General features: G+C 44.4%; 1 protein-coding gene across 6 annotated transcripts in view; it reads right to left on the minus strand.

The window, feature by feature from the left end:
• car (vacuolar protein sorting-associated protein 33A) overlaps positions 1 to 12,726 on the minus strand; it is a 217,046-nt gene that overhangs the window by 164,068 nt on the left and 40,252 nt on the right. For all 6 annotated transcript variants that reach the window (XM_055072631.2, XM_072287439.1, XM_050182950.3 and 3 more), the window contains one exon: positions 3,629 to 3,716. In XM_055072631.2, the coding sequence (XP_054928606.2) occupies positions 3,629 to 3,716 (88 nt within the window). The remainder of the gene's footprint in view (positions 1 to 3,628; positions 3,717 to 12,726) is intronic.

The raw sequence follows: 12,726 nt of genomic DNA on the forward strand, positions 1-12,726 counted from the left end.
GCATTTGAAATCGGAAGAGCCATCGCTTCAGTCCGTAGTCGAAGGCCCTGCATGGTCAGCGATTCAAAAGTAACCATGCGCACAGAGGGAACACTTTCAGTGGCCTGCACAGTGCAGAGAAATTGCACATTGTGAAATCAAGATGACAGATAGATGGAAAGGGGATACAACAGCCCCGTTTGCTGATGACAGCGGCAAGCGAGGCCGCGGTAAGCGAGCAAAAGCAAAGATAGAGTCATGTTTCGATCTATTGAAGAGGCAACGGTTCGTGCCCCTGCACTTGATACGCAGACACACCAACACAAAGAGAAAAAAAAACTGAAAACCTACAGTAGATGGCAGAACAAACCTTGTACCTGTAATCGCATGCGCACTTCATGGTTGCTCAGCCAGAGAAAGGAGCAAGCGCAAAGTGACCATGCCCCCCAGCAAAGAAGGGTGGGTGCGGTCACTCCGTACTCTTCAATATACGTACCAACACAATGCAGGGCGAAAATATGAACTTCTAGAAAAATCCTACAGATGGCACGACCAGTCCAAGACTGCCAGCTTGGCGCTTCGGCTCGAATTTTCGGACACACAATGGAGAATGTACCAGTACGTCAGTGGCACAGCAGGGGGGGTAATGCAAAAACGTACTGGTACGTCGGTGACAGCGAAAGGATTAAAGGCTTTGTTCTAAGCTTAAAAAGGCAAAGTTGCATTAAATATCCTTCATTCACATCATAATTGTAATATGATTTTCTTTATTATACAGAGTTATCAAAAGTGCTTCCTCATTTGTGTTCAAACAGATACAGCATCATCAAATAAAATCATCATACTAGTAGGCAATTTGCCATATCTTCATTAGTTCTTTTCCTGCATTTTTGCATTGATATTTTTGGGTTATTGAAATGTTGAGCATGAGAAGTTTTTCACTGCTAAGGATTTATTCATTCATAGCCATAAGCTGTATTCTGATCCATTGTCTCTTGATGATATTGTTACGATGAAGGGAAGGAAGAAGTTGAATTGGACTAGAGGAAGACGAAGTCTGGCTGTTGCCTGAACGCCATATACCTCAGTTGTAAATATACATTATTTTACACTCGTGGGCCTGCTTTCTTCCTGCAACATTTTGGTGGAAGGTGCGGGGTACAATCACGGAACTTCGCAGCAGACGTCATCTACCTGCTGCCACAATGGCAAATCAACGGACACAAGCGACAACGCCTCAGCAGCCTGTGCCAACGGTCATCCTCACTCATCCGCGGGACCTAGGGACATTTTGTGGCACGGACAACGCCGACGTCGAAGACTGGCTTATGATGTACGAGTGAGTGTGCGACAACAAAAGGTGGGATCCAACAATGATACTAGCAAACGTGATATTTTATCTAAGAGAAACTGCGAAGCAATGGTACAACACACACGAAGCTGACCTAACGAGCTGGGATGTTTGCAAAGAAAAAATGCGAGACCTGTTAGGCAGACCTGTCAGTCGTCAGCTGGCAGCAAAAAAAGAACTTGCGTGCCGCACTCAGACATCCACAGAACCCTATGTCGTGTACATACAGGATATGCTGGCCCTCTGTCACAAGGCTGATAACAACATGACCGAGGCAGACAAGATTGGTCACATACTGAAAGGTATTGCAGACGATGCCTTCAATTTCCTGATGTGTAAGGATTGTGCCACTGTGGATGCAATTATAAAGGAGTGCCAGCGCTTTGAACAAGCGAAGGGCCGCCGCGTCGCTCAAACTTTCGACCGATTGCCCAATACCTCTGCGACATCTTCTTGCGAAGACCCGCTGCAGTTCGTTCAGCCCACAGGACCAGAAGATATCACGTGCATCGTTCGCCGTGAGCTTGAGGCCATGGCCCCGGCTCCAGTTTGTTCCGTCTGTCGGGAAAGCATGCCCGCTATCTCCCTTATACAAGCGGTCATTTGGGAGGAAATAGCAAGTTTGGGCATTCCATCTCTCTGCTTTGTCCGCCATACAAACACCTACCAGATTTCTCCAGCCGCTTGCTCCCAGACGCAAAGCTTTCCGCCACTCCGTCGCAACCAAGCTGACTGGCGCACAGCGGATGATAAACCCATCTGTTTTAATTGTTCCGGTATTGGACACATCGCCCGTCATTTCCGCAACCACTGGTCATCGCCTCCTTGGTGGTCGTCTCCGAGTCACTACCGCCAAGTACCAGGCAGTCGTACTTTCTCGCCCTATTCGCCGACTAGGAACATCAACGTCGATAGTGCTCCACCAAGATCCAGCCGCTCCACGTCTCCGCAAGGTCGTAGGTCCTGTTCGCCTCTCGTTCACCGCTTTTCGTCCCCTTCTGCAACCGGTCGCTTCGCTTCGAGAAACTAGGTGGTGCAGCTCCCAGAGGTGAAGCTGCAACTCCGACCCAGCCCACAAATCCTCTGTTGACCCTGCCTACATGTAAAAACCTACTGGACATTGAAGTTGATGGCGTTCCTGTTAGATCTCTTGTTGATACAGGAGCGCAGCTTTCAGTTATGAGCGCTGCTTTCCGCCGAAGGCTCAAAATGGTTCTGACACCCACCGTACCGGGCACTGTATGAGTCGCCGATGGGAGTACTTCACCTGTCCTTGGAATGTGCACAGCTCATGTGACCATTGAGGGCCATTATACCGTTGTTCTATTTATCGTCCTTGAACACTGTCCGCACGACCTAATTCTCGGCCTCGACTTCCTTTCGAAACACTCTGCCCAAATTGACTGCTCCACAGGTGTTTTCCAGTTGGATCTACCACTTCCTGCGGACGCAACCACTTGCGCTTCACACCGCTTATGTTCTGCTGAGTTTGCAAGGCTGTCTCCACAGGCGGCTACAAATGTCCTCCTGACAACCTGTCCTCCCGTATCTGATGGCGAGTACGTCGTGTCGCCACTTACTGACGTGGTTTTGTCGCGCAATATTGCCCTGCCGAGCACCTTAATCCGAATCCGCGAAAACTGCACTCGCGTGCCCATCCTCAATTTTGGATTTTCGTCGCATGTGCTGCCACACGGTATCGCCATAGCGCGTATCACTCCTTTGGAAGAATTTGAGGTTTCTTCTTTGACCTCTGAATTCTTCCTCAGTACCAACAGACCTTTGTTACCCAACACCTCCACCAAAATGTTGCAGGAAGAAAGCAGGCTTATAAAATAATGTATATTTACAACTGAGGTATATGGTGTTCAGGCAACAGCTAGACTTCGTCTTCCTCTAGTCCAATTAAACTTCTTCCTAGTATATCTTACTAGTATATTATAGCTAGAAATTTCACATGTGGTCAACGTCATTCTTAGTTAAATGATTCTTCTCATGATGCACAAGTTCTTGCTCTGGGAACTTCTTCTGTATATGCATCTTTTGTTATTCTTGCTTCACTACTGCCATAAGTAAACTGATTCTAAAATTAACCCCAAATATTTCTGCTTCTGACTAAGAGCGGTTAGTTTATTATAACAAGCGTGAATATTTGGACTAAAGCAACACCTACAGCAAGAAATATTACGCAACTAAGAACCCAATTTATTTGCACTTGGTTGGGTCCTCATGCCATAAATGCTGCATCTTTCTGTGAGCACCCTTTCTCAACGTGCCGACAAGCACAAACAGGCTCACCTCCAATTGGCGGACACACGGCTGGCTCTTGCGGGGCACAAAAAACACGTGGAACTCCTTACGCTGGCTGCTTGGCTGCCGCGCTTGCCTGTGACGTGATATAAATAAAACAGTGAGCACCACTGAGTTATCCGTCACGTGTTTTAATCAACACAAACTCAATTACAATTGATGGTTTTTTCAAAGGAGCCCTGCAACACTTCTTTAAGGCCACCTTTTTTGGTTTAGATATATTCTTAGCCTGTCAAAACAATAAGAGAAAAAGGAATCATGGTAAACAATTCATAGAAATGTAAGTGTAATGCAGAAACTTCAAAATGTGAGTAAAATGAGAGTTTCCCTTGAATTAAATTTCCGCAGCTATGAATTCACATTTCACTCCCCCAATGGTGCAACACTGAGACGCCAAATAACAGCGAAGCATTGGTGTCACATTGCGGAAGTGGGCATGACGTGCTTGCCAAGCCCACTCAGCTTGTTAATGACATCATTTCCCTGGTTACAACATATTCAAAATGCCCTATCATGCTCATGTATGCTTCAAAACAGTACATCCCTGTATAACAGACACTACATCCCTGATGTTCTAAGTTATATGTATATGACAGCTCATGATGATGAAGTTGTGGACACTGATCAAGTCAAGAGTGATGGTCACATGGATTAGCATCATTGTCAAATGTATGTTCCTTTAGAAAAAAATTTGAGTATGTCACAAGCAAATGGGAATGAATGCTTGCTCGCTTAGTATCTGGTACTTCCTCACATTGCCAGCACTGTCGACTCACCATGACAGCCTATTTGCGCTTGAAATTCGCACTGATGTAATACTTAGCAGTAAATGTAGCTTATAGTACAGCAAAACCTCATTAACTTGATCCTCATTAATTGGGGAAATTGGATAATTTGGATTAGTCTTCTGGTCCTGGCAGGCATAGGCATTACTTAATGGAATCAAGTTCCCATTAATTCGGACGTATTTAGTCGCACACTGGTGAATTATCCACTCGGCAAGCACGGGGCTCTGCAAATGTGCAAGGCAAGAAAGAGCAAAAATGGCACTATCGTCAAACTGAAACAAAGAGTCCACATCACCAAAGTCATCTGTGGAACCCATATGTAAATCATATATGTAAACCTATATATAACCCATATATATATACATATAATATACATATACATATAACCCATATATGTAAACGATGGGAATGCTGGAACATTTAGTGCCTATTTGTGCCTTTATGGCCTTTATTATTGCATTTACTGCCATGCATAACACTGTGTCGGCTGCATGCCTTCATAAATATGCAGTGGTCATTCACTACCACGTCAGTAGTGACCCTGGCTTTGTCCACAGTGGTTGCCACAAACAGTAAAGCTTCACTCCTTCAGGACATGGTTCCCGTCCATAAGCACGTCGACAGCAGCTGCAGTTTCGTGCGCAGCGGTTGCAACTTTAACTTGACGCGTGCATCCGCCGCATGCCTTCAGAAGTGCACGGTCACTGTCCATGACGGTATCAACAGTGGCCGTGGTTGCGAAAAGCAGTAGTTTTCACTATGACAAAGTGGAATGACTTCGAGCATGAGATTACAAACACAGCGGAAGCTGTCAATGACAAACGCCAGCTACATTACAATGGACGGATGATCTGTTGATGACCAGCTCAGTGGCAAAAAGATAATTGGGATGTGTGCGTGCTAGTGAAAAGTATCTCTCAGATGAAGATGTGCGCCGGAACCACGCTGTGAAGGAAGTTTCGAGGCCTTCACCACTGCAAGCATTTATCAGTCATGAGATGACAAGAATTGCAGCTCCTGCACTGCTTTTGTGCACAGTAGAAACAGGATATGCCAATTCATTTTGTAAATAGAAGCGTATTGACATAGTAAGCATTTGTTTATTGTTTTTTAATGCATTAGCATTAGGAGTAATCATCATACTATGTGGGTGAAGCAGTGCACTGAACAAAACAAAGCGGCGAGAACAGAAGAAAACACAACACTCACTGCACTCGCAACTACTTTATCCCCAGAACAAATACTTCATATTTATAAACCTGCGCATCCTCGGGCATCAAAGCGTGGTAAAACAAGATTATATACCAATGCAAACTCTGGCGTCAAAGATCAGCAACACACCTAACATGGTGTGCTCTAATTGTTTCAACCTATCACCTCTATTAACAAATTTATTCTACTGCTCCTCCAAAAAGGTGACCTCACAATGGCTCCGTAGAACGGATGGTTGGCTGTTCCAACACTTTTGTTAACGTAAAAGACTTCAATAGTTTCCCTGGTCAGCTGATCCTTATGGTAAGAAAGAACTGTAGTGTCACTGAAAGGCAGCAAGCACCCAGATTGTGAACAACGCCCTTTAAGATAAAAATGAATGTTTCCCCCAGTGACCTTTTGTGTTTCAAAAGTCGTGTTCACAAGCCAACCAATTTGGCCGATGTAGTATACTTTCCACAAGATAAGGCTAAACAGTATACAGTCGAATTCCGTTACTACGAAACCCACATTAAATAATTTCTCAAATTTACGAATATTTTTAAAATCTCCACCAGATTGCCTATAATTCCAATGTCAAAATATTTCAGAACTACGAATTTCAATACTGTGCATATTTCAGAATAACGCACATAGTTTATTTTCCCCTTTATATTCGAGGAACATCGGTATTACGAATTATACTAAAAGTAACAGCGCCACAACTCTCACGTGAAACAGAAACCGCGAATGCAGTAGCTATCATCACCATCATCATCATCATCAGCCTGGTTGTGCCCACTGCAGGGCAAAGGCCTCTCCCATACTTCTCCAACAACCCCGGTCATGTACTAATGGTGGCCACGTCGTCCCTGCAAACTTTTTAATCTCATCCGCCCACCTAACTTTCTCCCACCGCCTGCCTTCCCTTGGAATCCAGTCCGTAACCCTTAATGACCATCGGTTATCGTCCCTCCTCATTACATGTCCTGCCCATGCCTATTTCTTTTTCTTGATTTAAACTAAGATATCATTAACTCACGTTTGTTCCCTCACCCAATCTGCTCTTTTCTTATCCCTTAACGTTACACCCATCATTCTTCTTTCCATAGCTCATTGCGTTGTCCTCAATTTAAGTAGAACCCTTTTCGTAAGCCTCCAGGTTCCTGCCCCGTAGGTGAGTACTGGTAAGATATAGCTATTATACACTTTTCTCTTGAGGGATAATGGCAACCTGCTGTTCATGATCTGAGAATGCCTGCCCAGTGCATTCTTATTCTTCTGATTATTTCCGTCTCATGATCCGGATCCGCCGTCACTACCTGCCCTAAGTAGATGTATTCCCTTACCACTTCCAGTGCCTCGCTGCCTATTGTAAATTGCTGTTCTCTTCCGAGACTGTTAAACATTACTTTAGTTTTCTGCTGATTAATTTTTAGACCCACTCATCTGCTTTGCCTCTCCAGGTCAGTGAGCATGCATTGCAATTGGTCCCCTGAGTTACTAAGCAAGGCAATATCATCAGCGAATCGCAAGTTACTAAGGTATTCTCCATTAACTTTTATCCCCAATTCTTCCCAATCCAGGTCTCTTGAATACCTCCTGTAGCTACTGTGATACATCACCATGTTAGCTACTGTGACATCATCACCATGTCACAGTAGCTATCGTCATCGCTATGTCGAGTGCCAACTGCTTCATCACAGACTTCACCAAGAACTTCACGACAAAGATTTGGCGATGTTTGTGCGAGATCCAACGATCAATGCAGCTAGCGACGGCACCAAGAAGAAGTGAAAGCAGTTTTCACTGCGGGACAAATTGGACGTATTGCATGAAATCAACACAGGGAAAAAGCAAATCGACGTGTCCAGACAGCATGGCATTGCCCCATCGACTGTCACAACCATTTCGAAAGACTGAGACAAGATTGTCAAGCTTCACTGGGAATCGCAACTCGACCCTACGAGGAAATGGCTGTGATTGGGAAACTTTCAATATGTAGCCCAAGCTGTTCTCACATGGTTCAAGGATGCCAGACTGCAAAACATTCCCGTGTCTGGTCCATTGCTCCAAGAAAAAGCCAGCGAATTTGCCGATGCACTTGAAGTAACTGGGTTCGAGGCCAGTGCAGGTTGGCTTTCTCGTTTCCACCAATGGAACGGAATAACTTGGCAGGTAGTCTCGGGCGAGGAAAAGGCTGCTGACAGAGGAGGCGTGGATTTCTGGCACAATGATAATTTCCTAGAGGTGGCTGAATCGTACTCTGAAGACGATATTTTCAATGCGGATGAGACTGCACGTTTTTATCAGCTCCTGCCAGACAGGAAGATGCACTTCAAAGGGCAGCATTGAAAAGGAGGGAAGAAGTCACATCTTTGGGTGACAGTCCTGCTCTGCTGCAATGCAACAGGCACAAAGAAAATTAAGCCACTCGTCATCGGCAAGTATGCGAAGCCTCGCTGCATGAAAAACGTCATGTCATTACCGTACGACTACCGCACCAACAAATGAGCCTGGATGACCAGAGAGCTCTTTTCCGAGTAGCTCATCAAACTCTACAACTAAATTAGGAGGGATGACCGAAGAATTCTACTGGTTGTCGACAACTGCTCTGCTCACATTGTGAATGTTCGCTTGATGCACGTTCGCTTGGAGTTTCTGTCGCCAAACAACACGTCCTTGCTGCAACCCCTAGACCAGGGCATTAAAAAGAATGTGAAAGCAGAATTTCGTAAGTGCCTTGTGCAGGGGTTGATTATCCACCTCTGCCTAAAGCAGCAGACTACAATCATTATTCGTCAGGCAGCAGAAATGCTCACAGGAGCTTGGTGGAACTTGAAGGTGTTGGCCATTAGCAACTGCTGGTGAAAAGCAGGACTTGTCAAAGTGCCTGTGCAGCTTAAAGATGACCTGGAGGTGACCGACAACCCAGGAGATCTGTGGAGTAAGGTTGTGGAAGTGTTGCCCACTGTCTCTTCCTTCGACGACTACGTGGAGAGCAACAGCACAGCACTAATGGCAGTGGACCTGACAACCGAAGAGATTGTTTACTGCGTTCATGTCTCCAGTGATGATGACCTGAAGGAAGACGACTGTGGGTCACTGAACACAGAAGAGGAGATTGTGTCGAACATTGATGTTCTATTGCACATGAACAAAGTTCGCACTTTCATCGCTCGGTGCAATGACATACCCGATGAGGTATTGCGCAAAGTGGAAGATGCAGACACATTTTTAATTGGTCGTGCATGCTGCATGCGCCAGTAGAAAATCGCTGATTTCTTCAAATAAAGCAGCTTTGAAGTGAGTGAAACATTTTTATTTGGTTGATTGATGATTGGGTTTTAATGGCACAAGAGCCAGTTCTGGCCAAAGGGCATCAAACACATCATACAGTGAGTTAACAATGGTTGATGAAGTCTGGGATGTACTGTGGCTGTAAAGGGGCCTAAAATCAGTCAGTGTGTAAGTGCGTAAAATAAATATGTGATAGAAAGATGACAATGACAAGCGAGGTATTCTATGATTCTAAAAACACTTTACAGTGTGATGAGATAGATATACATATAAGTATGGAAATAGTACTAAAGCCTTTCCCGGGTCCGGGAAAGAACCGGGAGGCACATGCTCTAATACTACTATTGCAACAGAAGTCTCTGATAAGAGGCTGCACTACGGATCATTTGGGTAGATAACCTGGAGCATACTTGCATCCTTTAAAAAAGCTAATGTTGATTTAAAATCAAAGAGCGGGTTGTTGCTAAGAAACATTGCTGGGTGTAATGGGACTTGTTGATGGTGAAGTAAACGGAAGTGTTTTTTCCTAAGGGCCTCTAATTCACCACATTCCAGCAACATGTGCAGGACCGTCAGCCACATTTACTACAGGTAGGTGGCTCATCACCAGCCAGCAAGTACAAGTGTGTACCATATGTGTGGCCGATTCTCAGTCAGCATATGGTAACCTCGGTTCGTCTTATTTTTGATATGGGTGGCCAGTTCCATAACTGTGGTTTTGTGATGTGCAGCTTATTGGACGTTTGAGTGTCCCATAAGCGATTCCAATAGCTCCTAAGCTTTTCCGCAAAAGATATTTCAAGACTATGGCAGGGACAGCTACAGAGATGTTGGTGGCTTTAGTGACCATTGATGCGGCAGTTTCGTCTGCAAACATATTGCCTTCAATACCTCTATGACCAGGTACCCAGCATATTGTGATTTGCTGGTTAGATATATACATTGTGCACAGAAGTGAATAAAGACAATTAAGCATGGGATTTTTGTGTTTAGTGAAGGACATTAGGGATCTGACGTCACTTAACGAGTCAGTAAATATAACAGCTTTTTGTGTCTGTTTTCCTGATTTGTTTAACAGAGGACAAAACTGCATACGCCTCAGCCATGAAGATACTCATTTCTGGATGTAAAATATTCGACTCAGAGAAAGATGGACCAATTGCTGCATACCATACACCAGTATGTGATTACGCGTTGGTGTAGTATTCAGAGCAGGAGTACTTCGACTGAAGCTCCAAGAAATACATTCGTATTTCGACCTCTGGAGCACACTTTGAGACTTATAGAAAAGATATGTCACATCGTACTACTTGCCACTCCCAAGGTGGCAACAGCTTGGCTGGAGGCATTAGGCAATGTTCGAGAAGTGGGACATCCATTTCTTCGCTCAGTTCCCTCACACGCAGTGAGAAAGGCTGTCTCACAGAGGGTCGACTGTAAAAAAGTGTAGCATACGAGATATCATTAACTGTAGTATAACAAGGGTGTTCGCGGTTGCAGTAAACATATAGAATGCATGTGAAGCTAGTGTATGTTCTTTGCAGATTAAGTGACCTCTCCTTTGACTCTACGTATAGACTTTCAATCGGGCTTGTTATGAAGGCAGAGTGATTTGGCACGGTACCGTAATCCAGTTGTGATCGGATGAGGTTTGTGTAGAGGTTCATTAAACACTTTTGGTCACTGCCCCATGTTGTGTGTGATAAAATTTTCAGTAGGTTCATTGTTTTCAAGCATTTTGCCTTGAGATATCTTATGTGTGGCATGAAAGTCAGTTTCGCATAGAGTATTATGCCTAAAAGCTTGTGTTCTTTGTGCACAGGTATTTCTTCTCCATACAGTTCTAAACTTGAATCTGGAACCATGTGGGAGCCCCTTTTTGCGTGGGAGCCGCTCGGGGCGAGTGTACGCATGTGCCTTACTTTGCGTCGTGCTTTCTGGCCCACAGTGGCATATTCGCGGGCCGCTGCCGGCCAGAGCTAGTGTTTTAGCCAAGTGCACGGTTAGCTAGCTGAGTCCGCAGTAGAGAACTTACTATTTTTGTTTACACTCAGAAGTGTTTACACTCAGAACCATGTCTCTCTTTTTTGTGAAAAGAACACATGAACTTTTGTAGGGGTTAACTTTAAACCTGTTTCCATCTGCCCACTTATATATCTTGTTCAAGCCCTGCTCTACTTGTCTCTCGCACACTGCAAGGTTACAGGATTTGAAACCTATCTGTACGACGTCTATGTAGACAGATTAAAATAGAGCTGGTGGTAATGAAGTGCTGAGTGTGTTCATCTTGACGATAAAGAGCATGCAGCTGAGCACGCCTCCCTGAGGTACACCAATTTCTTGTATATACTGGCGCGACAATACATTGCCGATTTTCACGTGGAAGGTGCAATTGGACAAATAGCTTTCTATTTGTTTAGCATATCTTTATGGATGCCCATTCCCGACAAGTCTCGCAAGATCCCATAATGCCACATAGTGTCATACGCCTTCTCCACATTGAGGAATACCGGTAAGAAAAACTGTTTATGAACAAACGCATCTAGGATATTTCCCTCAATGCACATGAGATGATCAGTTTAGGACCAACTCTTTCTGAAGCCGCACTGAAAAGGGTCAAGTATATTGTTAAATTTGAGGAAATGCACAAGGTGACGATTTATCATTTTTTCAAAGACCTTACAGACGCAGCTTGTGAGAGCTATCAGACGATAACTTGATATGTCAGATGGATCTTTACTTTGTTTCAAAATTGGGATAACAATAGCTTCCTTCCATGAGGATGGCAGGTATCCGGCAGCCCAGATGGAGTTAAAAAGTGCAAGAAGTGTTATCAGTGTTATCACTGTGGAAGTTTGTAATCAAGCCATACATGATTAGGTCAGCTCCTGGTGCAGAGCTCCTGCATACGCTCAGGGCAGCTCTCAGCTCGGCCATATTAAATGGGCGGTTGTATGGTTCATTTAGTCGGTATTTACGCTCAAGTAGTTCAAGTTCCACTAGTTCTTTGTGTTTAAGGAATGATTTTGAGTCATGTATGGAGCTTGATACACACTCGAAGTGTTTTCCTAGGGCGTCAGCCTGAGCTTCCAAGCTACTCCCTTGGTCATCGACCAAATCCAACGAGTGGATTTGCTGCCCCTTCAACCTTCTGAGGCCATTCCAAACTTTCGTCTCCTGCATGTAAGAATTTATGTTGGAGACAAACCTCTCCCAGCTAGCTCTCCTAGCCTGCCGCCACATTAGCCTCCCCTTTGATTTGATGTGTTTGAAATAAAGATTTTCTGCATTTGGGTATCGATGCAGCTTTCCCCGTGCCTTATTCTGTTTCTTCCGTGCGAACATTTTTATTTGAGAGTATGCTTGTGTGCACATGCGTCTACTGCGAACGTACGTCATTTTCCTTGCTAGGTTTGTCCACTGGCTTGTAACCGCAAGTTTTTTCTTACAATGATATTTCAATATAATGAAAGATTTTTGGCGGTCCCATGTGATTCGTTATATCAAGATTTGACTGTGAAATGGACAATCTACACTTGACAAATGCCACCACATGATTAACCATACACTTGAACCTATTTACCGTTTTTGTTGATGAAATTTTACAATTCAGCCCGACACATATTTTACCGAGTTTGTTTGGTGCCGAAAAAACTACTTCTAGATTGCACCTGCTACTCACATTTTTTAGGTTATGTGCAATCTTGTGTGCATGGTATTGACACAAGCTTTTGCTGCTGTGATTCTCTTTTTTATTATGCTCCTTCCGAAAGTCATAGCGCCCATAATGAACCAACTTATAGGCTG

Source organism: Dermacentor andersoni, chromosome 3 (assembly GCF_023375885.2).
Source record: "Dermacentor andersoni chromosome 3, qqDerAnde1_hic_scaffold, whole genome shotgun sequence".
Lineage (NCBI taxonomy): Eukaryota > Metazoa > Arthropoda > Arachnida > Ixodida > Ixodidae > Dermacentor > Dermacentor andersoni.